The 26,593-nt window shown below is 41.9% G+C and overlaps 1 protein-coding gene across 1 annotated transcript in view; it reads left to right on the top strand.

The window, feature by feature from the left end:
• The window catches only part of DTWD2 (DTW domain containing 2), a 74,096-nt gene that overhangs the window by 30,167 nt on the left and 17,336 nt on the right, over positions 1–26,593 (top strand). Inside the window, exons 3-4 of the mRNA XM_033084959.1 lie at positions 3,285–3,379; positions 12,421–12,607. Coding sequence (XP_032940850.1) covers positions 3,285–3,379; positions 12,421–12,607 — 282 coding nt within the window. The remainder of the gene's footprint in view (positions 1–3,284; positions 3,380–12,420; positions 12,608–26,593) is intronic.

The raw sequence follows: 26,593 nt of genomic DNA, 5'->3' as shown, positions 1-26,593 counted from the left end.
AACATTTCCTGTGCTCTGATTAATGTGACTAATATCTTCACGTTCACACTATCCAGAGGCTGAACTGCCCGATAGACCTAGGCACGTATCAGGTGTTGTGAAGGGGAGAGCAATCACTTACTGTAGAACAGTGAATCACATGTGAGAAATCGTACTAATTTCCATTTTATAGCCACATGAATTATTTAGATTTTTGTTTGTGAAGGAATCCAAGGATAATACACCATTCCATGTCAAGGTGTAAATACCTGTTTTCAGATTGGTGTCATAGTATCATCACTCATCATAATTTAAAAACTAAAAATAAGGAAATCCAGCATCAGGACTAGTGCAAAGGTGATGGAGTTATTTGCTTGGTCTGATTTATTTTTCTTCTTTGCATATAGATAAATATCTACATATAAGTAAGTGAAGTGATTTTGTAATTTTTTCCTTTTTCATGGCTGCTGTTATGATCCATAGGTCAGTGGGATAGCTAGGTGTTCAAACCCCTTTTTGTCTTACCTTTGGCTTTGATTATTCTTGAAGTGATTGAAGGTAAAATGTAGACCATTATGTACCTTTCAAAACCTCAGTGATGAGTGTAACTCAGGACAGAACCTGAAGCATAGCAGAAGGTGTGTCTGTAAGTTTCTTGTTTTCTGCCTTTATTTCTGTAAGCATTTTCCATGTTAACCATCTGAGAAGAAAACTAAGACCTGTATGGATTTAATGATTTAATATCTTGATCTAATTCCAGTAATTAGGTTTGAGTTGCTCATTATAATACCTCTGCCAAATAGTATTTCTTAGTGAACAGTAAAAATGTGAGGGGGAAATTCTGCTTGCCCTAAAAATTCATAAGCAGACATGAAGGAAATACATTCCTCCTGGCTTTAATAAATATTTGTATTAGTTTGAACTGTCATTTAATTGTAGATGGATAATGCTCTGAGTGTAAGCTGCATTTCCTGGTTGGGACAAAAATTTTAGTCAAAATGGTGTGGCTTGTAATCGTGAAATTACTGTAAATCTCAAGTAAGGATATGATATTGAAGGGATCGTGACTGATGACAGCTCTTTTCGTTTTGCTTATTTGAGAAAAATAGTTGATTTTCTTCCAGTTCCTTTATTATCACTTCTTAAATTCTTATGAAGAAGGGAGACCTCTGAATACTGAATTGGAATGTTATTTAATTATGATAAAATAAAGACAAATAATACTGTACCACTGTGGATGGCTTATTCTGCTTTGCTGAGGTAGAAGAAATTGATGGCAGTTTGAAGGATATTTCTCCCTCCCATTGCTGGCCCATCTCTCCCAAGTTACTTTGATTATCATCTGTCCCTAGGAGACATCATGCTGCTGCTGCAATGAAAAATAGTAGTGGATGTAGCAGGACAGCTTCAACTCCATGATGTTTTATTTATAGAGGATCAGTACATAAGGTTCAGAAAAAGCAAAATTAATAAAAGTTTTAGGCAACAGTAATTAGTCTTCAGAAAACTATTTTAATAATTTAGTAATTTCATGATTATAAGCCTCACCATTTTGACTAACATTTTGATCCCAACCCGGAAATGCGGCTTACACCCAGGAGCGGCCAATATATGAAAAAAGTTCTGAAATTTCCGAACCCGGAAGTGCAAGCTGAGGTGCCGAGCCAAGCACCTGCCAGTAAAACCTGGGATTGCACGATTGTTACAAATTGGTTACTCTGTTGCGTGGCGGGTGGAGGCGAGTTCCCTGCTGCAGGCAGCACGGGGGGAGAGCGGGGGGCTCCATCCCCGCCAACCCCGTCGGTGCCAGTGGGCTCCTGGCGGCGGCAGCGGCGGCCGGTACTGAGCGGTCTCATCGAGTGGTGGTGCTGAGCTGGGCCACCTGGCCCCAGCAGCAGCCTCGAGTGGGCCGAGCCCGCCTGGCCCCGAGCCAAGCCAGTAAACCCCGTGATCCTGCAATTCAGTTAGTAATTCATTACTTTGTTGCATGCGGGTCCTTGCTGCAAACAAAAGTGCTGCTTATAATCAGGTGCAGCTTATATATGGACAAAACCCTAAACATTGCCAACACCCCGGGGTGTGGCTTATAATCAGGTGCGGCTTGTAATCGTGAAATTACTGTACTTTGGTAGCAAGGCAATGTCCAGACAACTGCACAGTGGTATTTGTGGAAGTAACATATGCTCAGAATGAGTTAATCAGGGCCTCACATGCTCACAAATACTGTTGTTGAGATATGGCTCTTAAAAGGCAGACCAAACCCTACCCCCTGGCCTGGTTTCATTAATCCCATGGTTCAAAGACTGATGTTTGGATGTTCATTGTTTGAACCATGAAACATTCAAGTTGAGAATATTGTAAGAACTCATTTCTTTTAGTGTCTTACCTCCTGCTAGATTCAGCTAATAACCTTCCTATGTTCATCTAATGAAAAATATAGAAGCTGACACTTCTATTTTTGGTGTTGGCTTGCTGTCTTCACTAAGTACAAGATAAAACTGTGCTTCTGCTTCCTTGATGAGGAAACAAAATTTGAAATCCCACAAACTGAAACTCAGATTGTACTAATTATTGTCTAGACAAAAGTTCTTTGTCAGCTCTGCTAAATGAAGCACAGAAATGTATTTCTCTCTTTCAGGAGTAGATGGTTTGCTTCAGCTACCATTACTTCCTTCTTCCTCCATTTTCTGAAGTCCTGCATCAACATAACTATTTTTAATGCTCTTAGAGAAATGAAGAGCCCCTGCTCCCCACCCAGGTGTAATGGTCACCTTTCTCATCTGTGGCACAAAGATGTATACAGGTGACAGGCAGAGTCTTTGTGGCATTGTAGGTGTCATTGTCCAGGTTACTCTGAAGTGAAGTGACAGCAGAATGTTCGCATTTCACACTCTGTTCTCATGCAACCCATGCTTTTTTTAAAAGCATCTGTGTAAATCAGGCCCTACCCTAGTTTTCTACTGATCCTGATACTATGACATTAATGCTAATGCTTTTTTTTGCCCACTGTTTATTATTCTATGATTTTTCTCTGAAGTTTTGTTACTGATTTTTATGCTGATAACCTAGTTCAAATTTATGATGATGATCATAGATTAGTTGAGACTAAGTTCAATATTGTCAATCAAAATAATACAGTTTGAATTATTAAGACTGGAGTTTTTTTCTGAAGATTTTTTTGTCCTGTTACCTGCTAAAATTTTTTCTCTATCTGTAATCAACAATATTCAATAGAAAATGAAAACATGAGCAATTTAAGAAGCCTTTCTTGATTTTGTTCAAAAGTAACTTTTCTTTTTTTACAGGAAAGTCGAGTGTTAAGAACGGTACCTTTGCTAGCAGCTTGTCTCCCTCCAGACAAATGTAAAATATTGGTTGGTCGACGTTTTAATGAAGACAGGTGAGAAGGATTGCCTGTGTATTTTTTGATTCTCTGTAAATTATAGAAATATATCTTTCAGTGTCTTTTTAAATAGCCAACACTGTTCTTAATTTTTATTTCAAGTGTACACACTCACTTTTGATATAAGCTTCTGATTTCCAAAGATAGTCAGAAACACTTGGTATTCTTCCTTTAGGTTGTAGTCTGTTCTGTGCTCTTGAAGTGTTCAGATCACTACTTTCAAACTCTTAGCTGTTTCCAGTTCTAGAAAACTAGAACTGTACTAGAGCTTTCCTAGTGTTAGGTCTGTCTTGCTATTCTATTTTGTTCTTTTTTGATTTGCTTTATCTAACTAACTGTTTGGTGTCACTGAAGTAAAACTGATAGTTTTTGCTCAAGTGTAGGAAATTGAGAAAGCAGCCTTGTGGTGAGAAACTCTTAAAATTTGAATAAAAATACATCACTTTCTTCTTCATCTTAAAATTAATCATAAGGAAGCTTAGCTTTCAAAAATTTTAAATTCTCTTTTCCTAATATTCTGAGACCTTGAAAAATGCTGCTTTCCCCTATAACATCTTCAGTCTTCATTAGATGAAGCTAAATCTTAGAAACCACAGGTTTGTGGTTTGTACCACTGGGTACAAATGCCAGTAAAGTTTTAGTACATACATTTTCAGTTAAGCAAATAGAAATCATGAACACTTATGAAGGAAATTGGTTCTTAAATTGAGTCAAAGCCTTAAAAGAAACTCTCTGTGGAGGTCAGTATACAAAAATATTGGAAGGTAATACAGAATGAGGCTTACACATCTTTATGCTGCCTGTATTTTAACTAGAAAAAAAAAAATATTGCTTTTCTTTCAGTCTTCTATGATAGTAATTCTAATAGTTATCTAAAAGGTTCTAGGGTACAGGGAAATTTTACTCCCTTTGCGTTAAACCTAAAAATGAAGCAACTTTTCAAACTGATACACATCAGGTAGAAACTCTCAATATAGTCTGCACCTAGTAAATTTTTAAAATTCTTTTAGAATTGATGATTACAGTATTAAAGCTGCTTCAGGTTTGAATCCAGAGGTGTTTCTCTAAACTAGAGGATCCTGTATAGGTCAAAACCTCTTGCAGAATATCTCAACCTCAAATTCTGTTAGATTTTTTTGCTATAAACCATGCTGGAGGTGGTGATAGAAATGAACATTTTCATTTGGTTAATTTGAATTTTGGTGGTTTGTCTTGCCCAGGTGTGGGGCTAAAACATAACACTTTCAGCATCTGCAGTGTGCCTGCTTTGTACTGTGGATGTGAGATTAGAAATTTGGAATAGTGAGTGAGTTTATGCCCACCTTCTTGGGAAGAGGAAGGAAGAGTGATGGAGAAGAGTTATTTTCCAGCTTTGCAATGTGTTGTTTCTACATGTTTTTTCTTCTTAGCTATAAATGCATTCTGTCAATATTTTAAGCAATATTCCTTCCTTGTGAAAACAAAAGAACAGGCATTTTGCAGAGTTGTAAAAACATCTCAGTGTTTACTGTAAATGGGAAGGGCTGTACTGGTCCCTGATCTTCTCTTAGGGTGAAAGTCTCTGCTAATGGGACTTCTAAAGCCCCACAAATTGCAGTGCTTCGTCTTACATTTTATGACACATTAAACTCAACAGGACTTGTTTGTTTTCTGGATTTCTTAAAAGTACAGTAATTTCATGACCGTAAGGCACACTGGATTATAAGGCACACCTCTGGGAGTCGGCAAATTTTGCAACTTTGTGCATTATATAAGGTGCACCGCACTATAAGGCACACTTTTATTTTGCAGTGAGGAGCTGCGCCGCGTGCAACAAAGTAATGAATTACTGGCAGGTGCTCAATTTGCAAACATTTTTCAAAGGTCAGTGTAGCCTTTAAATGCAGCCCCAGGCACCCTCCCCGTGCAGCGGGCCCCGGCACTCCCGCCCGCCCCTGGCGCTGGCTGGCTCACAGCTCCCGGCTCCCACCGCATAACTGCGCTGCGTCCCGGTGTCCCACTGGCCAGCGGCCGCGGTGGGTCCTGGCGTGGCCGCGACGAGTCTCTGGCTGGTGGTCGTGCTGCTTCTCCCCACTTCTCCCCAGACAGTGGCTGCGCAGCGTGCCCCCGGCCAGCAGCCAAGCCACGTCCCGGCGTCCTCTTGCCCGGCAACCGCACCGGTTCCCACTTTCCCCTGCCCAGTGGCTGCGGCTCCCGCGGGTCCCAGCTCCCCCTGCATGGCCGCAGCTCCTGCGGGTCCTGGCTCGGCTCACAGCTTGCGCTTCTGGGTTGGCAAATTTCCAAACTTTGTGCATATATAAGGCACACCCGGACTATAAGGCACACTTCCAGGTTTGGACCAAAATTTTAGTCAAAAGGGTGCGCTTTATACTCGTGAAATTACTGTAATGCTGTCTGTAAGCAGTTTGGTACCTACTGTACAGGCAACTTAATCAACCTTGCCCTCTGTCAGGGTAAGACTTCTGTCTTTGTTACTTTGAAGAAATAAATTATTACGGAATGCTTGCTGATATATTTTACAAGTATCATTGTTTTGAAGCACACTAAAGCCATACCAATACTTTCAGTTAATGTTGTCTGATACTATTTGTGTCCTTTGCTGCTGCCACCAGAAGAACGTGGTTTGGAAGGGTATAAAGCAGTATAACTCAAAATCTCTGCTGTCACTGACCTTGTGTTTGGAGGCATGATGTGGTGTACACATTCTTTCTCTGCATATATGTAGAACCCTACAATGCAGCAGAACTGGCCAAATGGTAGGTTGACCATACTCTTGTAAATAATCGTAATAGAATGCAATATTTGTATTATTAAGGGATCTAGCAGGTCTTGGCAACAGCTCTGAAAACTTAGAAGAGTTCAAGGCAACCTGTTTGATTAGTAAGTAATTCTCCTTATGGATTTGAGTGAAAACTAAGCCATATGCAACAGCTGATTTTCTTTGGAAGTCTCCATCACAGCAGCTCTAGCAGTGGCATGCCAGCCAGCAAACTGACAGCTGTGAATCCATACCTGACTGAGGTCTGCTTTTAAGGGGCAGTGTACATACCATCACAGCTGGGTAGCTCTCAGTGCCCCTTGCTTGAAGGGGAAGGCAGGTTTGCTGTCCGAATGTACCTTGGTTATTTTCCCTATTCCGAATGTACCTTGGTTATTTTCCCTATTCTTTGTAATCGGCATCCAAAATATATGAGGAGAACAAAGGGGTTTTTATAAAGCGCTCCAGAACTGCATCCTACAGAATAGCTGTCATGACCTGAATGAAAGTGTAACATTTAGATGTCCAATGGTTATGACTGTAAGATTGAAAATCAGGAATTTACCTTTTTTTTATGTTTGGATGAAAGAGTAAACATAAAACACTTAAAACACTTTTGTTTTGTGTATATTTATTTATTTATTTATTTATTTATTTATTTATTTATAGTGTTTTTTTAATGAGAATTTCCTGTACTCAGTTCGTTCTTGAGTACACTTTTTTCATGTGGTTGAAAACTGGCACACAAATTGTGTAGATTACAATTACCTTATTCTTGATTTGCCTATATTGCAGAAAATCTGAAGAACTGCCTTTGGAAATTCCTTCCAGAACCTGATATCTTCAACATATAATTGACACCATAATAAAAGATGAGAAGGGATTAATCAATTTTTTAGAGAGCTAATATGTGATTTTTTCCCTAGTCTTCTCTATTCTTCCTGCAATCTGGCATTTTAATTCTACTGGAAGTATGAGGTGTTTGCATGGCGACTTGTCTTATCAGATAGCATTTCTCAAGTAAAAGACCAGTTAAATTGTTTGTCTGGATTTTTTTATTGGGAGCACACAACAACTTTTGCAGCTTACTCTCTACCAAAATCTTGACATGAACCCAACACAGTGTATGTCACATATCGGAAGACCTTCCCACTCTCTACAATTACCTGAAAAGAGATTATAGTGAGGTGGGTCTTGGTTTCTTTTCTGAACTAACAGGCAACAGACAGAACAAGAAGAAATGTCTCTCAAGAGGTCCTTCAGTGAGAGATGTTGATTGGAAAATTCCTTCACCAAAAGGATTTTCAAACAGTTGAACAGGCTGCCCAGGAATGTGGTTGAGTCACCATCTGGGAGGTATTTAAAAGACCTGTAGATGGGGAGTTTGGAAATCTGGTTTAGTGCTGGACTTGTCAGTGTTAAGGGTCCAGTTGGACTTGGTTGTCTTCGATGTCCTTTCCGATGTAAACAATTCTATGATGTTCCTTGTGCTAATGTTTCTGTTCTTAAAGATTACACTTTACATACAAAGTAATTTCACGATTCTAAGCCGCACCATTTTGACTAAAATTTTGCTCCCACCCCGGAAATGCGGCTTACACTCAAGAGCGGCTAACGTGTGAAAAAAGTTCTGCAATTTCCAACCCCGGAAGTGCAGCCGAGGTGCCGAGCCGAGCACCTGCCAGTAAAATCCAGGATTGCGTGGTTGTTATAAATTGGTTACAGTAAATTCACGAATACAAGCCGCACGGACTATAAGCCGCATATCCGATGTGTTGGCAACATTGATGTCTTTGTTAATAGATAAGCCGCACTCGGAATATTAGCCGCACTTTAGTTCGCAGCGAACTTTCACAAAGTCGTCATTTAGTAACACAATCGCGGGATCGCTGGGGCTTACTGGCTTACTGCCAACCTCGGAAACATTGTTTCCAAGTGAAAAAAGACACAGACAATAGCTGCGGTAGCACCCTTTATTTACAAGCTGAAAAAGACACGAACAATAGTGTGGTCATTTTGCGAGCATTCCCAGTGGATCTGCGTTGCCTTTAAACAGCCGCTCAGCCACGCGGGCAGGCAGCTGAGCTCCGAGCGGAGCCACATCTCCGTGCTGGCACAGACACCCCGCTCAGCCCCGCGGGCGAGTGCCCCCCCCACCCCTCTCCCTGCGAGCTGAGCGGCTACTCTACCCCTCTCCCAGCAGGGCGAGCGGCTGCTCTACCCCTCTCCCAGCACGACGAGCGGCTGCTCTACCCCTCTCCCAGCACGGCGAGCGGCCGTTCTACCCCTCTCCCAGGAGGGCGAACGGCTGCTCTACCCCTCTCCCAGCAGGGCGAGCGGCTGCTCTACCCCTCTCCCAGCAGGGCGAGTGGCTGCTCTACCCCTCTCCCTGCGGGGCGAGCGGCCGCTCTACCCCTCTCCCAGCACGGCGAGCGGCCGTTCTACCCCTCTCCCAGCAGGGCGAGCGGCTGCTCTACCCCTCTCCCAGCATGACGAGCGGCCGCTCTACCCCTCTCCCAGCACGGTGAGCGGCCGTTCTACCCCTCTCCCAGCAGGGCGAGCGGCCGCTCTACCCCTCTCCCAGCACGGCGAGCGGCTGCTCTACCCCTCTCCCAGCACGGCGAGCGGCTGCTCTACCCCTCTCCCAGCACGGCGAGCGGCCACTCTACCCCTCTCCCAGCAGGGCGAGCGGCTCCCCCAGCCCTCTCCCTGCGAGCCGAGCAGCCGCTTCATCCCTCTCCCTGAGAGCCTAGCGGCTCCCCCAGCCCTCTCCCTGCGAGCCCAGCCAGTCCCAAAGCTGCACAAGACTGAAAACACTATAAAAAGTACAGAGAAATATCACACACTTTTATCGAACTGCCGAGGTAACTCACCGAGGTAACTCACCCCGATAACAACCCCCGCCCCTCAGTAAAGCCGTCATCCACAGGCAGGCAATAAGCTGTTCTCTGATTGGTTCATCATCTGAACACCGGGAAACCATGGATTTAAAACTGTTTCGGCTCGGGACTGGTCTGGCATGATATTAGGTAAGGGCAGATATCACATTTTTGTCCATAGATTAGCCGCACCCAAATATTAGCCGCACTTCCGGGTTTCCACCAAAAATTTTGTCTAATTGCTGCGGCTTGTATTCGTGAAATTACTGTACTCTGTTGCGTGGCGGGTGGAGGCAGGCTCCATGTCGGCAACGCAGAGGGAGGAGGCAGGCTCCCTCCTTCAGGCAGCGCAACCCGGGGGAGGTTGGGGGGCTCCGTACTGCCATCGCCACAGCTCAGGGGGGAGGCAGGGGCTCCCTCCTGCCGGCCCCACGGCCCGGGGGATAGGCCGGGGGCTCCTGACCCCGCCTGCCGCTGCAGGAGCAGGCAGGCTCTGTCCCCGCCTGCCGCCGCCACTGCGGGTGCCAGCGGGCTCCATCCCCGCCTGCCACCACGAGGCAGTGCCGGGCTGGGGTGGCAAAGCCTGGTGGCAGCGGCAGCCAGCCCCAAGCGACCCTGCCGAGCAGCCCCGCCGAGCTGGGCCACCTGGCCCTGTCAGCAGTCCTGAGTGGGCCGAGCCCGCATGGCCGGAGCCGAGCCAGTAAACCCCACGATCCTGTGATTCTGTTACTAATTGGCAACTTTGTTGCACGCGGGTCCTCGCTGCGAATGACAGAGCAGCTTAAATCAGGTGCAGCTTATGTATGGACAAAGCCTGGAGATGTGGCTTATAATCAGTGCGGCTTGTAATTGTGAAATTACTGTAGATAAATTATAAAAAAGTAGATGGTAGTAGATGCTACAGAGGCACTCTTGCTGGATCTCTTATGCTTCAGTCCGGATCATAAAGGTCTCTTTCTGAATGTGGAAATGACAGAGGGTAGTTGCCTTTATTTTTTATCCTTCTTATTACCTAATGGGAATTAGTACCTTATGGGAATTATATCAGTCTACAGTCTTCCAAAACTAGGAGTACTGAGAGAGGCAAAGGTACCTGCCTATAACTAAGGTGAAATAGTAAAAATGATAAGAATAACTGAGAGGTTTTCATTAACCTGGTGGTGTTCTACAGATAATATGTTAGCTTCTGTTCTTTATTATTAGTATTGTTTGCTACTCAATGACAGTGTTGTATTTTTAAAATTTGAATGCTTGCCTTTCACACTGGATCCATGTTGAATTAAAAGCACTTAGAGAGTTTGAGAGCAACTGAGTAGATGTTTTTGTTTAGACAGATCATTATGTTTTGGTTTTGTTTGTTGATGTGTTTGTTCTTTGTAGTTAATGATGTTGATAGTAATGAAACACACAGTGTTGAATCAATCTGGACTGTTTGCTGGAGGCAGGAGGCTGGCAGTGAGGGTGGTTAGATGGTGGAATACTATGTCCTGGTGCAGTGAATTCCATTCCACTTTAATTTCGCATACATCCCATATGGTCCCATTTGAATCTTAATATCAGGATCTCAATGTCTTGCACTTCAATCCTGCATGAACTTAAAATTCTTAAAACTGTATTTTCGCATGCTTCCTCAGAGAGTGATAATGGCATAAATGTTTAAATACACCTTGTATATATCAACTCAAAATCCATTACAAACCATTTCTTTCTTCCCTAGTCCTCCCCACTCCTACCACTGCTTCCCCCTACAAAAACGCATTATTCTTGCTTGATTTTTGGAAAAGTGGTGGAGGTGCCCAACTCCTGGAACTTAAAAGCTCCAGGTGACAGTGATAATAGGAGTTCCTTGGTGTGAACTTACCTGTTTACAGTGTCATGTGTCTTTGTTCATGATCTTTCCCAAAGTGGATTTTGATAGGTATCACGAAGAGCCCACTTTATGTACTGGCTATTGTTAATTCCATTCTGACACACCTAAGATGAGCTGGCTTCTCTTTCCACTTCACGTTGTGTTTCAATTGCACATAGCTTCTCTCATCCTACCAAATCAGTTACACCTTACAACCACTGAAGTACTATGCAGAATTAATTTCTTATTTGATGTCACATGCTTTGCACAGTCAACCTTGCTTTATATTTCTTCATGCTTACTGATTGAGGCAATTCTGAAGACTGTGTGATGATACTGCTGAAATGAGTTCCAGAGAAGTAATACAGTCTTTGTTACAAGACTAGTATTTTCTTGGATTCTCCCCTACTAGTCTGCTTGAGACTACTACTCCACTCTGGTGAGACCCCATCTGGAGTACTGTGTCCAGCTTTGGAGCCCCTAAGACAGAAAATATATGGACCATGGAAATGCTGAAATGAGTCCACAGGAAGGCCATGAAGATGATCAAAGGGCTGGATACATCTCTTAACGGAAAGGCTGAGAATTGGAATTGTTCAGTCTGGAGAGGAGAAGGCACTAAGGGAGACCTTATGGAAGCCTTTTGGTACCTAAAGGGGGTTTTGATAAAGCTGTAAAGGGATTTTCACAAGGTCTAGGACTAGGGAAATGGTTGTAAACTGGAAGAGAGTACTGGTTTTAGATTAGATACTAGGAATAAATTCTTTACCCTGATGGTTGTGAGACATGGAAACAGGATGCCTACAGAAGCTGTGACTGCCCCATCACTGGAGTGTTCAAGGCCAAACTAGTTTAGGCTTGGTTTTCAAGACTTGGAGTGCTATTTAAATGAAATGTCCTTCACAGATTTTTAAAGACTAAGACAGTGGTGTGGTGCAAAAACTTCAGGACTTTCCATGAACATTAACTTTACACTTAATAGACAGTAGTTGCTCTTGTGGTACCATTGACAAATGTAGAAGCCAATAGGAAGGAAGAAGAGAGTGTAAAAGTATGGGAATTATAACTGTAGGAGGTAGTGCAAGTTTTAATTTAAAAAAACCAACCCAATGGAAATTATAACATTTTCAATAGTGTCCTCTAGGTTGCTAATGTTCTCTCTATGTACAAGATTAAAAATTAGATAATTGCAGTAATTTTATGCCAAGTGTTTGAACAAATTTTTCTAGAATACATATATTAAATTTTGGTAAACAATTAAAAATGTCTTTGGCTCCAGTAGTCATTAGAATACTCATTAAACACTGGAAAAGATATATTGCTTTATTCAGCTTTCATTGCTTACTTTTGTAGTTGTTTTTTGACTGCCCCCACTTAGAAGCTGGGGGAAAACCAACAACTGCTGAGGTGCTGGAAGGAGAAAGTGATAGATGAGAATGGGACATTTCAAGTAAAATTTGGTGGAGATGAGTGGGAATTAATATCTGAAAGTATGTGTATGAGATGAATACTTTAAATAATTAATTTAATTTTGTATTTCTGTGCATTGAAGGTATCCTGAATTAGCAACTGTATGCAGAAATCCCAATACTCTAATTTTGTATCCTGGAGCTGAAGCAACCAATTTGGAAGATGCAATGATGTCTTCTAGTCCATCTGTTATGATCATCATTGATGGAACATGGAGCCAGGCTAAAGATATATTTTACAAAAATGCTCTATTCCGCCTTCCGAAGCAGGTGAGTTATGAATTGTAAAATAAAAATTCAAAATTTGTCTAAATTTGATCAGTCAGAAAGGAGTGGTTTTCTGAGCATGTAACCAGCTAACAAGAGAAAGACAGCTTGAGCAATTACTTAAGCAATTTGTAAGATTGTAAGACAGATGGTTGTAAATATTGAGAGTTTCCACTTTCTCAGTTGAAATTTGTTTTTTGTTTGGTTCTGAGTTAGTGTATGTACTTCATAGTGAATCATTGTTTTGCAGAATTGAAAACTAATGTGTGTAGAAAATTTTAGTGTCTTGTTTCAGATATTAAAGTACATATATTGAAATAAGCACTTCTTGATTGAAACAAGCATTTCTTTTCCCCTGCATAAGTATTTTACATTGCAGAGATAGGAGACCTGAAAATTAAATTTTGTAGCCTCTTAAGAAAGGGTCACACTCTTCTCATGTGCGGTCTCCACCATATTAAAAACTGTCTCAGGTAACAGGTGACAAATATGGTCCATTTAATTGTATGAAGGATAATTTTTTGTCTATATCTTAAGTATTTTCATCAGACTATGACTGTTTATTTAATTTTTTGACAAAGCTGCCATTTTTGTTCAGAGACATTTTCAAAAGCGTATTTTAGAAAAAGTATAAATACAAACTGTTTTATTAATGGAAGAATGATTCCCTTCATCATTGGATCATAATAATATCCCTGAGGCTGTTAAAACGTTTATTTTATTAAAATAATAGACAGCAAACTTATGGACCATTTTATATACAAGTAATGCTTTTAAAATTATTAAATACTGCCTAGGGCAAATTGGAACTGATAAAGACTTTGAAGTGATAGAACAAGTAAAAATAATGTAATTAACTCAGTTATTTTATTCAGAACAAGTAAAAATAAGTAAAAAACTCTTGAAAAATTGAGCAGTAGCACTGAGTATGATACATTAAACTTTATTTATAAAATTAATAAATATGTAAGTAATTATTATATATTTAAAAAAATCCATAATACCCAGTTTGTTTCTTTACTTTAGATTTATTTTGCTAATGTATTAGATTTCACCAAGATATTAAAATGTGTCTGTGCACTACAAGAAAGGGAAAAAAACATTTCATGTTTACAAAATTGTGTTCCTGCAATGGGAGGTTATTGCACCATAAATATTAGATACAAATCGCATCTACATGTGATTTTATAGACACCTAATAACATAACTGTATGTTAAAAAGTTTTGTACAAAATTTCGTGGCTGTAGGATCAAATGTAGGTGTAGGATGTTAATCTCTAACCCTCTTTACATGAGCATGGATAAAAACATACAAAGACATGACAGCCCAGAGAGATGTTTTTCTGGATGGAAGTTGGTAATTGGGTGCTGTGTACCTTCCCTCCCTGCAAACAGGCGCCTCTATACAGGGTAGGGTGTAAGACTGCAGAAGTGAATGACTGGACATGGTCTGTCAATGGGGTGAATCACAGACTTGCTTTCTGAGAAAGTTCAGAGGCATTGATTTATGAAACAGTGATGCAAAGGATCATACTTCAAGCTCTGTGGAACAGAGCAGACAGCAGGAATGTAAAAGACATTCTTATGAGATTTGCTTTTTTGTACATACTTGAATTCTGTATTTCATTGATTGCAGTCTTTAAGAGTTGCAGTTATTAATCAACAATCTACTTTTCATCTGATCCTTTTTTGCAAAGAAAGGTATATTTTACCATCCCCACCCTTCTTCTTTATTGGAATTGTGTTGCTGCTCTTGTTTTAAAGGATTTAAATTCTTAGAGTAAATGGATAATACAGTGATTCTTGAAATATTAAGCTAACAAAAGTACTGATTTTTTCTTAAGCTATGGTAATTGGTTTCATCCATCTGGTAAATATACCAGAGCTAAAATCAATATTTGGTTTGATTCTTATTTTATATGCTATTTGATACTTTTTGTTATTCAAATCACATGTTCGTTTGCAACGAGGACCCGTGTGCAACAAAGTTGCCAAATAGTAACAGAACCGCAGCAGGGCGGGGTTTACTGGCTCGACTCGGGCCGTGAGGGCTCGGGGTTGCCGACAGGGCTGGGTGGCCCAGCTCGGCGCTGCTGCTCGGCGGGGCCGCTCGGGGCCGGCCGCTGCCACCGCTGGGCTCAGTCACCCCGGCCTGGCGCTGCCCAATGGCGGCAGGGGGGCACAGAGCCCGCCGGAACCCGCGGTGGCGATGGGAGGTGGGGATGTAGCCTGCCTGCTCCTGCGGCAGCGGCATGCGGGGACAGGAGCCCCCGAGCCGCGGGGCCAGCAGGAGAGAGCCCCGCCTTTCCCCGAGCCACAGGGCCAAGCAGGAGAGAGCACCTGCTTCCCCCGAGCTGCAGGGCCAAGCAGGAGAGAGCCCCTGCTTCCACGGAGCTGCGGGCCCGGCAGGAGAGAGCTGCCCCGCCTTCCCCACCCCCTGTGCTGCCTGCACAGAGTAGCTCCACCCGCCACGCAACAGAGTAACCAATTTGTAACAACCGCATAAATGAAGGGTTTTACTGGCAGGAGCTCAACTTCACAGTTTGTGCTGGCTTGGTTTGCACTCCCAGGGTTGAAAATGTCAGAAAATTATTCACATACTGGCCACTCCTGAGTATTAGCCGCATTTCCGGTATGGGAGCAAAATTTTAGTCCAATCAGTGCGGCCTGTATTCGTGAAATTACTGTAACTTTACAGAATGACAGAATCAACTAGATTGTAAAAGACCTTTGAGGTCATCAAATCCAACCTGAGACAAACCAGCACCTTGTCAACTTGGTGGCACTGATACCAAGTGCCACATCCAGTATTTTCTTAACAGTCTTTTCACCTTCAGGGATGGCGACTCCATCTCTGAGCAGCCCAGTCCAGTGCCCAATTATCCTTTTGGTAAAAAAATTCCTCCTACTGTGTAACCTGAACCTCCCCTAGGGCAGTTTAAGACTCTGTCCTCTTGTCCTATTTTTAATTGTGTGGGAGAAGAAGCCTCCTGGCTACAATCTCCTTTCAGGGAGTTGTAGAGAGTGATAAGGTCTCCCCTGAGCTGCTGCTTCTCCAGGTTAAACACCCCCAACTCCCTCAGCTGCTTCTCATATTACTTTAATAGTTGTTAATATGATTATTACATTGATTACATAGGGTACTCCATGAACTGGCACCCTCTGGAGAAGCACATTATCCCAGGATGTTTTGCATAACCACAGCTGAGGAAGAGGTCACACACTGCAGGCTTTCATGCAACAGCTGCTGTTGCAGAGGGGATACAGAGAAGGGATTAAGTTACCTTGGAGGAGTTGATGCAATTAGTCTGAGAGAACTAGCCATTTGACACAGTCCGTGGTGGTGTATTTGTGAAGCAATCACAGGCCACTGTTGGTGAAGCTACTTGCGTTCATGAGGAGATAAGCACGACATAGTGGGAAGAGATGACTAAACCCCCACTTTTGGCCTTCTACTCCTTCAGCACCAAGTAAGAATTGAAAAGTCAGCCTGAAAACCACATATATAAAAAGTAGACACTTTATCCCAAGTGCTTACTGTTTTATCAGAAGTAGGTAATACAGAAATAACTTTTATTTGCAGATAAGTATTTCTGGATCACTGTTGTAAATCCAGGAATCTGCTATCCCAAACCTGAATGAATTATTTCTATCACTTGGTATTGTTTTCCTTTTTTAAAAACCCAGTGAAAATCTTTAGGCCATCATGCTTATGGTGGATAATTGTAGAAAATAAATATCCATCCCTTAAAAGTACTGGAAAGTGCTATGCAGTCGGTTCATGGCTTTGTTGGCTGTTTTTTGGTAGGGATGAGAAGTAAAGAGAAAACATTTACAGGCTCTTTCCGGATAGTGTGGTTTACTTCTTTCTTATTATTTTAGCCATCTTCCTGGTCTTGTGGCTGCCCAAGGCGTAGCTGTATCAGGACAAGAGGGTCCCTGCTTGGCCTGTGGCTCCCTGTTTGGAGTGGTTTAAGGTTATCTTGCTGTGGCATTGAGGCAGAGCTGGGTTCCAGGGCTAAATGTGGTGGGACCTGAGGAAGCATGTGATTGTTCTGAGGCTTTGACAGGCTTTGCACTGAGCCCTCTGCCCACTGAACAGGGCTTTTAGTTAAGGCTTTGAAACCCTTGTTTGTTGTATGTGTTTGCCTCCCACCCTGGACCTCCAAGATCCAAGCTTGTCCCAGGGGTACTGTGCTGTTTTCTCTGTGAGGCCATGTCCATGAGTCCTGCTGGCACACATCTATCCTTGCTCACCTGTCATCTCGTCTGGCTCATTTCTTGGGAGGGGACAGAAGAGTCCCCCCTGCCTTGTCTGTCCTGCTGTCAGTGAGTCAGTCCTGGGGGTGGCTTAGTGCTCTTTGGGGCTCACTGGCTGTGATTTGGGACTCAGCAGAGGTTTCGCACCTCTTGGATCCTGGTTTTTTCCCTTGTGCTCCCTCCTCAGAGGAGAGGAGTTTTGGGTCAAGAACAAAGCATATCAGTGTGCGTGGTGAGACTGAGCAGCACTGGCACTGGGAGCTGCACCATGCCATGCTAACGCCAAAGGAACTGTCCTTGCCCAAGTTCTGCAGCAGCTTTCATTACCTCAGTGTCATCACATTTTATTTTGAGAATTTTGAGGGCTGGGGAGAAGAATTTGTATTCTGGTATTTAGGTACCAGTAAATAATTCTAAGTGAATGTGGAATGAAAACTGTATTTTGAAGTTAGTGTTCCAGTTTTAATGTTACCATTTGTACAGATTGTTTAACTTCTTGTTTCTCCCTTCTCGCTGTTAGTCTGAATGGCTGTCTGCTTGTGCATAAGTGGGCTCAGTTTAAGGTTGGGGGAAGCTTTATATTCATTGTGAATTTTAATTCTTTGTTGATGCATTCTTCTGCTATTTAATGGCCATAATAATGTCAGCAGCATTGTGCCAACAAATCATCCTATTAATGCATTCATCACAGCATTGCTGTGATTCATATATTTTAATAGCTAATTTTCTTTTCCCATCATGCCTTCACAATTTCTGGCATATCTATTTTGTTTTTCTTATACTTTCTTTGTTACATGGAAATTGTGTATCATCAGATATTATCAGCTGAAATCTGGTTTCTTACAGCAAATTTTTAACCTTTGAGGTTTACTTACTGTTCAGTTCAGCTTGCACTGTATGCTTAAATCTGCTTGACTAGTCATGAACATTTATGAATACAGTAAATTCACGAATACAAGCCGCACTGAGTATAAGCCGCATCTCTGGGTATTGGCAAATATTTCGTTCTTTGTCCGTAAATAAGCCACACCTGAATATAAGCCGCTCTGTGGTTCGCAGCGAAGACCCGTGTGCAACAAAGTTGCTAAATACTAACCGAACCACGGCATGGCGGGGGGTTTACTGGCTCAACTAAGGCTGTGGAGGCTCGGCCCGCTAGGGGCTGCTGACGGGGCCAGGTGGCCCAGCCTGGCGCTGCCACTCGGGGCTGGCCACCGCCTCTGGGTTCGCTCGCCCCGGCCCCGCTCCCGCCGCTGGCTGGGTACGGAGAGCATGCCCCGCACGCTCCACGGCGCCAGCCGGGCACGGAGAGAGCGCCCCGCTCGCGGTGCGGCGACGGCCGGGCACGGAGAGAGCACCCCGCTCGCGGCGCGGCGCCGGCCAGGCACGGAGCACCCCCTGCTCCCTCCACGGCGGCGGAGGACGGGGGCAGAGCCCCCCCCCTCCTCCCCGAGCTGTGGCAATGGCGGCGCGGGCTCCACCCCCACTCCCCGGGCCGCGGCAATGGTGGCGCGGGCTCCCTCCTCCCTCCCCGGGCTGCGGCAATGGCAGCGCGGGCTCCCCCCGTCTCTCCCCTGGGCTGCGGCAGAGGAGGGAAGAAGAGAGCTCTCCCGCCTCTCTCCCCGCCCCCTGTGCTGCCTGCAGGGAGCCAGGGCAACAGAGTAACGCTTTGTAACAATCGCGGAATGCCGGCTTTTACTGGCAGGTGCTTGGCTCGGCGCCCTGGCTGGCACGTCTGGGGTTGTAAATGTCAGAAAATTATTCACATATTAGCCGCCCCCGAGTATTAGCGGCACTTCCGGGTTTCCACCAAAATTTTTGTCAAATTGCTGCGGCTTGTATTCGTGAAATTACTGTATATCTTTGTATTGTCAAGCACTGGTTCTCAAGCAAGTTGATATTTTGATATCCAACTTAAAATTATTCTTGGGATCTCTCTTGCTATTCCTCTCTCACCCTTCTCTCCCTTCCCTCCCTGAGGTGGGATTTATTTTTTAAATGGCTTTCTTGGAGCCCAGGATGTCACTTTTAAAGAGTTTAATGAATGTGTATGCAGGTATGTAAGTAAATGTTAATGTTAGCATGTTAATGAAAGCATATTAAAAACCTTTTTTTTAAAAATCTCTTTACAGGGCAATTTACTTGTCAGCAGTGAGATTTTGGGATTGTAGTAATAAATTTAATGAAAACCTCAGTTCAGTGCCCAAGAGCTAGATGCACATCTCCTTGCTTGAATGCGTGCAGTCTCTTTCAAGTCCAAAGGCCTCCTATTAAAAATGTGCACAAAAGTTCACAATCAACAGAAGAGAACTCGGGAATCTAACTACATTATCTGTGTACATTTTAGACTTTTCACACACAGAAGACAATATATCAAATCCTGAACTAGATTTGGAATTGTTAAATTGTGATGGACTTAGGTAACACCATTGATGATGAGATTTTTTCTACTTTGAAATCTTTGCACCAAATACACCTTGAACATTTCTTGTAGTAATACAAATTGAAAAACTATTTGTTGGTCCAGTACAGGAGTTTTTTAAATTGCTAATTGGAACTAAGATTCCAATTTGTTGACCTTCTGCTTAGTAGTAGTAATCAAATATGATGACAAATCTCTTAATGTGCAGTCTTTGTAGATTTACTTCCATCAGATGTAAAGTAATATCTGTAAAGCCTCCAAAAATGGCTTGACAAACCTCTTAAAGGGGCTTACAGTTTTTCGCATACTCAAAGTTAGACACATGGGAGAAATGCTGGCAAGATAGCATCAAACAACAAAAAAAAATCTTTAATGGCAACTTCAGAAAAACAGGGAGGTCTGGCAAAAGTTTAAGGCAACATACAATCAAAACGCTTCACTAAATATTAACTGGATGCCCAATTCAACTTAGCAGGCTCCAAGCCCATCCAGTTTTAAGTTTCTCAAAACTCCAGGAAGAGGAAATTAGAAGAAAGAAAGACAGAAAAGCTATAGAAAAGAGCACTCATAGTTCCAATGGTGTTCAGCTAATCAGAAGTTCAACAGGAAGTAGACTTGAGACTTGTGCTTGCCTCATGTCCTGGCTGAACTACCCTTTGGCTTTCCTACACCTGTTCCCCAGGTGGGACTTCCCTCATCTGGCCACTCTGGAGCAAGACTGGGGCTCCAGGGGTAGTCATGGAGTATTGCCTGTGTCATGCCAGGGACTGGTGGCCACTGTAGGTCTGGGATACAGGCCCAGGGTGGGGTGTGCACTGCAGGGCATCGCCTGAGGCAAGGCCCTACCTGCCCTTTTCATGTGCCTGAAATACTCTAGCCAGCAATCTACCCAGTCTCTTGGGTATCCTCTGCAGCATTTATTTGTAGCTGAGCTCATTGCAGCTCACCTTACCTGCTTTTTACTGCCTTGGCAATTAGTTTAAGGTCTTCTGTAGTGTATACAAAAATTTCTCTGGAAATTGTAGAACCATAGGATGGTTTGGATTGGAAGGGACCTTAAAATCAACTAGTTCCAGCCCTTTCTACAATGGAGGGACTATTATCAGTGGACAAGGAAAGGGCTACAGGTGTCATCTATCTGGACTCCTGTGAAGCTTTTGACAGGGTCCCCTACAATATCCTTTTCTCTAAATTGGAGAGAGATAGATTGGGTTGGTAGACTGTTTGATGGATGAGGAAATGGGTGAACAGTCACTACCAGAGGGTAGTGGCTCAGTGAGGGTCAGTGGATCAGTGTTCCAATGGGAATCAGTGGCAAGTGGTGCCCTAAGTGGTCTGTACTGGGAGCAGTGTTATTTTATATCTTCAGCCATGAGACAGACAAAGGGGTCAAGTGCACCCACAGCAGATTTGCAGATGACTCCAAGCTGAGTGGTGGAATGATGCTCCTGAAGGATGTGATGTCATTCAGAGGGACCTGGACGAGCTCAAGAAGTGAGCCTGGGGAAACCTCATGAGGTTGAACAAGGCCAAGTGTATGAGGGGGCTTGACTAAGTGACCCTTAAAAATCCCTTCAAATTAAGCTATTCTATGATTCTTTGTAAATAAATAAATAAAAAATCCTGAGGTTTTTATGTTGTCCTATGTATGATGGGCTTTCAGCTTAGATATCATAGCCAAATTTTACCCAGAGTAATTAAACATTTTCTGAAATTCTGTTTCCCCCATTTTTCCAATTAAATTTAGATGTTCTTCATTACATAGTTTGATGGGCTTGAAATGAACTAGAAAAAAATGTAATCTACTAGTAGGTGAGGTAAATGCTACCATATGCTTTCTTTCTTAAACATTTCTTTTTAAGCTGTTTGCTCATATTTACATGAGATCCTAGGAATCCTGTGGTAAAGTGCATCATCATAAAGCTGTTAAAATGGGTTGTACATTTGCCTCCTATTAAAGGTAAGCATAATGGTTTTGAGACAAGATCTTCAGGGTGATTTATAAACTTGTTTGTGGGAATAAACTGCAAAGTTTCAAGGTACCACACAAATTTTCTTATTCAGCACTGCATTTGTCAAAGGGTCATTCCTGCTGAGTTTATTTACTCCCTTCTGTCTGACCTTTTTGTGACACTCTCTCTCTGTGCATAAAATGGGTACAGTCTGCTACGCATGCTTCTGTTTGCAAACACTATAATCAGGTTGTTAAGAACACTTAATGTTAAATTAAAATACCATAGTATTAAAAAAAAAAGGTCAAAATACTTCACTGTCTTCAATACAAAGGAAAAGTGTACAAAAGGTGTTACCAATGACAAGAAACTGTGGTCTTTGACCTCATAAACTGGTTAATTAAAAGTGCGGCTGCCACTTCATACTTGATGTGCTGTCTTCTGAAAAGGCCCTATAAATTTGAAATGTCAAGGTTATATGCTGTCTAGAGCTCCAGTCAAGGGAAGAGAACTTCAGTAATTTGTCAGGCAGAGGGAGCTCTTATTCTCAGCTTCTGAGAAACATGGCCCAAATCTGTAACAGTTTGGAAGGTGGTGGGATTAAATATTTATGAAACACTTAGGCATTTCTGTTTCTTTCCAGTTGTTCACTGACCATCTTGTAATATGCCTGAGTAGTTGTCAACCCAAACTGGTCTTTGAGATTCCAGAGTTTTGATCTTTCACCAAAGTGAGTCACATCAACATCTGTTTCAATAATTCTTTGCCAACTTACCTTGTTGCTCTTGTCAAAACCTCATGCTATGAAAAGTGAGTAGCATTTATTGGATTGTGTTTGTGGTTTCTGTGTTGCCTCTGCCGGGTGAGCATGGGTTCACAGAGGGTATGGGAGTGCATGAGAGTAAGTCTTATCGAGCAGCTTGGTTGAAGCTCTGTCATCATAGAGATTCTTCGGGACAGCATTCTTAACCCTCTTCTTTAGCAATCAGTGGAGGGATGTGCCAGCTATTCTCGGGACTTCACTGTGCAGTAAGAAAGGAGCTGCTCATGGAGTGTGGAAAACAAGGTACAAACTCTTGCCACTCTTTTTGTTTAAAAGAAAAGAAGTTAAAAAAGCCCCATTCCTCTAGGGGTGCACCTGATTTTCAATTGAAGTGGTGCTACTGGAATTACTAGGAAGGAGAATCCCGTGGGTCTCCCATGAAGGGTTAAATGCTAGACAGGAAGTCATAAAATGCCACCTGGTTTAAAGCAGATTGTATGGCAGATGTGATGAAATGCTGAAGTGTCAAAAGGTGTAGGACACTGAATTGTAGTTGGCTGTAGGGTCTTCTATCAGCAGTTCAACTTGGGGTAATACCAGAATTGTCAATACAAAGTCAACGCATAATTTAATTTTTTAAATTTTTCTGTTAGTGATGGGTAAAGTCATCAATGAACTGGTGGAGAAACGATAATGGTTTGAGGTTTGTTGAATAGTTATATGATGCTTTTTAACAATAAGTGAGGTTTGTGATCTAGTCTCGTGGTGTATTCAGATAATAAAACTTTATTTGGGAATTTGTCATTTTCAAGCCTAGAGGATTAAAGAATGAATAGCACTTCGTTTCTGAAAGAATGTTCAAAAATCAGAAGAATTTAATGGATGGAGGAAGCAGTTATCCTTAAGTGTAATCAGCCATTTAGATAAATTCTTCTAGGAAAAGTTAAACCTTCCTTCTAATGTAGTTGCTAATAACTAAAAGGGTAATGCAGTTTATGTTGTATGGCTAATTGTCTTAATACCTTGAGAGTGGATTACAATTAATGTAAAAGCAGAAATATAAAACCATTTCTTCATCTTTACAGAAAACCCACAAAACAGAAGAAAAAGCAAAACATGAAGAGTAAATATTGTCATCTGGCTATATCTTAGTTGACTCTTATTCTGATTACTCTCTGAACTAATTTTTATAAAATCTATTCAATGAGCTCAGGAGTTGCAGAGAAAAATACTTTTTATCATCTCCACAGTTATGAGACTTTGGCAAGTGATTTTATGAAGGCCAAATAATAAATAGTGCCATGTGGTAAATGAATTTTTTACAGTCCCCTTTTATCTTTGTGCTTTCCTCACTTTTTATTTGTTACAGTTTACAATTTGCATGAGAGAAATTTAATACTAAATTTTGCCATAGAACCTAAAGAAATGAACAGTACTCAGTTTAATTCTGCATGGGGGGAAAAAGTATGATCATGAATAAAGCGTGCAGGTGGGTGGGAGGCAAATCAGACCCCAAGGCAGCAAAGGCCAACCATGATGATTGCAGCAGGGAAAACTGTACTAAGACTGGAAAGTATGAATTCGACCATCCATCTGTACTCATGGAAGAAAAATACTGCATTTTCACTGACTTATTCCAAACACATATCTTATCTACCTGTGTATGACACTGGTGATTTTACTAACAATCCCACAGGACAGCCCAGTTACCCTTAGAGTGAAGGAGGCTCTGTGAATTGATAGTAAATTTTTGTTTGTGCATTATATTGTTTTTTCCAGTTGTGCAATTTTTGATGTAGGAAGAAAACTTTTCATAAAGTAAGTAGCTTATAACCTGTGTATGATGACTTCTAAGATAAACATAATCATTAACAGCTGTTACATATTGTGAAATGTTTGATATATTCAATTTTTTGCTGCTTATTACAGCCAAAACATAAAAAAAAATATTTTGAACTCTAGACAATGAAATGTTTTATGTTAGGACTGTCAGAAATTGCTGTTTGAGAAAACTGAGATCAAAGGGAGGGAACTTGGATTTATTGTGGGTCAAGACTGCAGGCCAAGTTGAGATATGATGCTGATCAATCAACAGCATTCTGTCCTTCTGACATTTAGGTTCGTTTGAATGACATTGGTCATTGACATTTTTCTGGTCATAAGCATGTATTTATTACCTCTCAAAACAGTGACTTTTTTTTGTGACCAAAAGGTGTGAGATGATTTGCCAGATGTAAAGAGTGTATACTTCTTTATTCTTGGTGTTGTGTTCCATTGTGCGGAACTGCAAGTAGTTCTTTTAATAATGGATGGTTGGAAGAGGAATTAAACCAAACAAGGCAAACATTGCATCTGAGAACCATTTATTGGTAACGTGAGACCAAGGAGTTATCTACCAAAGAGAGATAGAAAAGACAGAGCAAAAGGAAGAAAAATGGGATAGAAGGAGAGGAGACAGAGGGAAAAAGAGGGCATTACTCTGAAGGTTGGGGAGCACTGTCCATGTCCATGAGGCAGGGGCTGTGCATGCTGCCTGCCTATGCACGGCTCTGTGGTGACCGGACACAAGGTGAAGGGCACTCGGGCAGAAGGGCCAGGAACCTGGATGGGGTCACAGTGAGGATCATGGAGGTGGGCAGGCTCAGAGGCAGGCAGGGCTCGACACAGGTGGCTCAGGCAGGGATGCAGAGACGGAGCAGGCAGGGCACTGGTCAGGGACACAGGGAGCAGGGCAGATGTGAGGGCGAGCAAGAACCAGTGAGGGCAAGAGAGTCAAAAGGCAAGTTGGGGCCAGGACAAAAGTGTAAGACTCAAAAAACTCCGACTCAAAAGCACGTTTTGACAAACAAATATCTAAAAACAAGTCTCAGAAAAGCCCCTTGAGTCGCCAAACCTCAGAAACAAAAGCAGAACCCCAAGCCAAAAGTCCACAATCAAAAAACAAGATCAAAAAGTGCCCAAAGAGTCAAAAGGTGATGGATAGATCAGCACCCCAGAGCTTCTGGTGCAGTTGCTTTTTATGCCCCTCGCTCCTCCCCAAGTCCGCCTGCTGGCAGGAGACCTCTCGCTCGGTCCAACATTCCACTGCAGTCCAGTGGTAAGAAGAGATATTTTGCCATCTGACTGCAGAGTGTCTCTGGAGTACAGTGTCTGCGGTGCTCCCCTGCTGGCTGCCTGTTCCATGCGAGACATGAAATGGTGCCAGGCAGTCTCCCCAGAGACAAGACTTTCCTCCATCTTCTTCTAGATACCTCCTGAGCATGGCACGTGGGCAACCTGTCCCCCACATGCCTCTGACAAGCATTGTTGAGGCATAACAAAACTGAATTGGCTCCTCACACTTAGGCAGAAGCTTTGCTTTTATTATTTTTCCTTTTCTTTCATAATTATTGTGCTACAACAATTCAGGATTATTTGCAAATTTTGTACTCTTGTACCCATGCTGGTATTATCATGGAATATGAACATATTGTAAGAAGTATAAATTGTAAAAAATATATATTTAATTTTTATTAAATTTCCTTTAAAGTAGCTAGATTAATGGAAGACTTTTTTATTCTTTTACTCTTTCTTTTCATGTTCCCTTCTACCCTTGCCAAAATTATTCTCAGGATCTTCTGCTGCTGCTTTTCACCTGTACAAGGAAGTGCCTGCTGCTATTCACAAACAGTAAGAAAACAAGAAATTACACTAAGCAAAAATAATTAGTAGGTTCCAAAGAACAGTGTCATCGCACTGATGCTACATTTTGACACTGAAGTATTTAATTTTAATTTTCAATTTTCTGATATTTGCAGGTAATTATAGTTAAATGGCTGTGACAATACACGTAATTAGTTTTTCTTCCTTCATTTCATGACCCCATTCTCTACATTTGTACTATGTTCACTGACTGAATTTACTTGCAGCGCTTTCCTGTTTTATTAATTATTAAAAGGATAGTGCTGCATAAAATATTGAAATGTTGGCTGACATTAATTTTTTAAATGTAAGCAGAGAAGAGAGATATTACCAGAAATAATTTCTAGATTTTTTTCTTCTCTAAATACAAAAAAAATTACAATGGCTGGAAATTAACTGGAAATGCATAGTCATTTTACGAAGTTACATGAATAGCCTATATGACTTGTACTTAAATATAATTATTTTTCAATAACTTAATGGTAATATTAAATTATTTTGTTCTTTAGTTATAGGTCAAATCATGAAATTTCAGAAACCATAACCAGATCATATTTCAATTATTTTTTTAGAATACATAGTCCAGATATTCATAAGTCAGTCCTGTCTTCTGTAATGTCTTATCTATGTCTATCTATTGCTATCCTTTCCTTACATTTTTACTGTCTCTTAGCTCTTAGTTTTTTGGGCTTGTGGATCTGCCTCATGCTGTATTCTTTTGCAGGAATTAAAACTGTTCCTTTTAGGTTACAACTACAGCTTGTCTGCACTTGGACTTTATTTAAGTTACCTCTTTTAACTGAAGACCAATCTATTTTGCACATCCTTTAAGGATTGCAAAGCCTTCTGGTTGGTGGTTGGGTTTGTTTTGTTTTTTTGTTTGTTTGTGTGCTGTGTTTCTTTGTTTGTTT

Source organism: Catharus ustulatus, chromosome Z (assembly GCF_009819885.2).
Source record: "Catharus ustulatus isolate bCatUst1 chromosome Z, bCatUst1.pri.v2, whole genome shotgun sequence".
Classification (NCBI taxonomy): domain Eukaryota; kingdom Metazoa; phylum Chordata; class Aves; order Passeriformes; family Turdidae; genus Catharus; species Catharus ustulatus.
Note: the sequence above shows the minus strand (reverse complement) of the source record. Positions and strands in the feature narration are given on the sequence as shown.